Here is a 2416-nt window from a genome sequence, read left to right on the forward strand (position 1 = left end):
CTTTTTCATTCTTAAATTGCTTCTGGATCACCGCAGTGAGATAAAAATCGATCGAATTTTAAAAGAAAAATGAGCCACACTAAGTTATTACGAAAAATATCTGATACGCAAGGGGAGTACTTGAAATGTCGGCCCGACGTTTTCAAGTTGGCATTCATTTTAATGTTGGCTGCGCGTAATCAAAAACACGTAAGAATGGGTTTCTGTGAGCTAAAATATCCGTTTTGAAGTAAACAGGTCTCCTTTTCTTTCCAGATTTTTACTACAATCCACGACACTGCCCCTTTAACAGAAACATGATTAAGACCCCCAACTGGCATGAGGCAACCAGTTGGCTATTTACAACGCGTGGTAGAGTTGAAACAATCTTGGCTTTGACCTTAGTATGGAGTTGCACTTCCTGCTTGGCGTCTGCGAGGCATAAGCATAAAGGGATGTATCTACTGTAGTTTTTACTTCCTCTGCATTCTGTTTCTGTGATCATTCCTTTTTAATTAAGCTTCTCCGATTGCTGCGAAGGAGTTTCTTTCTGATTGAATCTACACGATCACAGACGTTCCTCTCCGTTTATTTTAGGAGAGACGGCGGTTGTACACAGGCTAGGACCTTGGTCGTATGTTACACGATCTGCTTGGCGTTAGTCATGCATCAGTGCAAAGGGATATAACATTAAGACCGGAAACTAAATTTTAGTCGTAATTGTTCGTCAAAGAGAAAAGAGAAGCCGTGAGATTGATGTTGGTTTGGACCTCAGTCGTGAGTTACTCCATTCTGCTTGGCGTAGGTCATCAGTATGACGGGATATTCTGCAGTTTTTACTTCCTCTGCGTCTGTTGCTCATATATCACCATTCCTTTTTGTCTTCTGCGAGTCGTTGGAGGGAGTTTATTACTCATTGAAGCTCCTCAAGGGAAGAGCTCAACAAACTTTCGAAACTATCAGAGGATCAGTAAGTAAATCTTAAGTCCTGTATTTTTTTGAAAGTGAAATCAGTTTTTTCTAATTGATCTGCTAGATATAAATACAAGTGTTTGCTAACTTTTTTCATTCAGATTTTGCGGCTATCGAGTTATTCAGCCATCGAAATGTTTCTTTATTGTCACCTCGTTTGCCTTCTACTCGCTTTTGAGGCTGTAAGTAATTATCTTGCATGAGTGAAATGTTTTTTCAATTGTTGTTATGTGGGTATTCTTGTCTCCATGCATCCCTCAAATTTCAAAGTTTCTTTGTGTAGCAAGAAGTTTGCAATAAGTTAAAGATGGGTAGGCTTTTTCAGAGCACCCAATTGCGATCGCAAGATCATGCATCCAAATTAACTTTTAATAATCCCAACAGTCATTAGACTGTACATGGTGTTAAAAAGCAGTCAACGCAAAGAGAGAGAGAGAGAGAGAGAGAGAGAGAGAGAGAGAGAGAGAGAGAGAGAGAGAAAATAAACAAAGAACTCCTTACGGGTGCCAGTTATTTAATTAACTGTTTAACCCTGCAAGGTTTTCCTTTTTCACGATTTAGGGCGACCTCATTGTATAAGGCGATAACACGCTTTTCTATATGATTCAAATAACTGGTGGTTTTTAAATATATTCATATTATTACATTTTCTTTTCAGATTGATGCACTTGACAATTCCGCAGTCAATTCGCGCACCAAACGATCCTTGTCCACTAAAGATCTCGTTCTGGAACTGGCAAGTCTCAATACAAATAATCTAATCAAACTTTGGCATTTTCGATTTTAGTTTTAGTTCGCCAGGAAATAAACTTGTTGTTGTTGTTCCTTTTTTAAGTCGCAGTGCATTTTTACCATTTTGACAAGAGTAAGGGGGTGAGGAGAAGGGGTGTAAGAGCGCACCCCAAGCACACCCCCCCGGCTAATAAAGTGAAGGTAAAAAGACAAAAAGGGGGGATTGGTCATCGGACTTACCTAGACAATTTAGGCCATTTTAAAATAAACCTGAAAAATTCAGCCGCTTTACTCTTTTCATTTCGTAAATCAAGTTGTTGTTGGGTTAACTAGTCAGTTTTATTTAATTGAAAAACAGAGAGATTTGCATTTTGACGACAAGGTCAACTCCAGCGTCTGTTTCATTCAAAGGCCAGAAACTATTTAACACGGCTATAAAATTTCCTTTCAACTGTGATGATCAATTCTTGCTTAGAAAATTAGATATATCACGCTTAATGTTTCAGAAGCATGGAGACACTAAAAAAATCCAATAAACGATGCCTTTTTCACGCTATCGGTAGTATTCTTGCAGGATACATGCAGTGAAGCATCCCTTTCACTCTCGTCCCAGGAGTCGGCTGTTCTTTTGGTCAGCGGCCAAATAACACGAACTGATTCCACAGCCAAAGCAGGAAGTCCGGACTCTTTGCTCTTCTGCGCATTCTCAGAAATTTGAAACAATAACAGTCGT

The 2416-nt window shown here is 39.2% G+C and overlaps 1 protein-coding gene across 1 annotated transcript in view; it reads left to right on the plus strand.

Moving 5' to 3' along the window:
- Nucleotides 1-732: 732 nt before the first annotated feature.
- Nucleotides 733-2416, plus strand: part of LOC138053352 (noelin-like) — a 13844-nt gene continuing 12160 nt past the window's right edge. The window contains exons 1-3 of the mRNA XM_068900001.1: nt 733-949; nt 1053-1133; nt 1610-1687. Of these exons, the coding sequence (XP_068756102.1) occupies nt 794-949; nt 1053-1133; nt 1610-1687 (315 nt within the window). The 5' untranslated portion in view covers nt 733-793. The remainder of the gene's footprint in view (nt 950-1052; nt 1134-1609; nt 1688-2416) is intronic.

Source organism: Montipora capricornis, chromosome 6 (assembly GCF_036669925.1).
Source record: "Montipora capricornis isolate CH-2021 chromosome 6, ASM3666992v2, whole genome shotgun sequence".
In the NCBI taxonomy this organism is placed as follows: Eukaryota; Metazoa; Cnidaria; class Anthozoa; order Scleractinia; family Acroporidae; genus Montipora; species Montipora capricornis.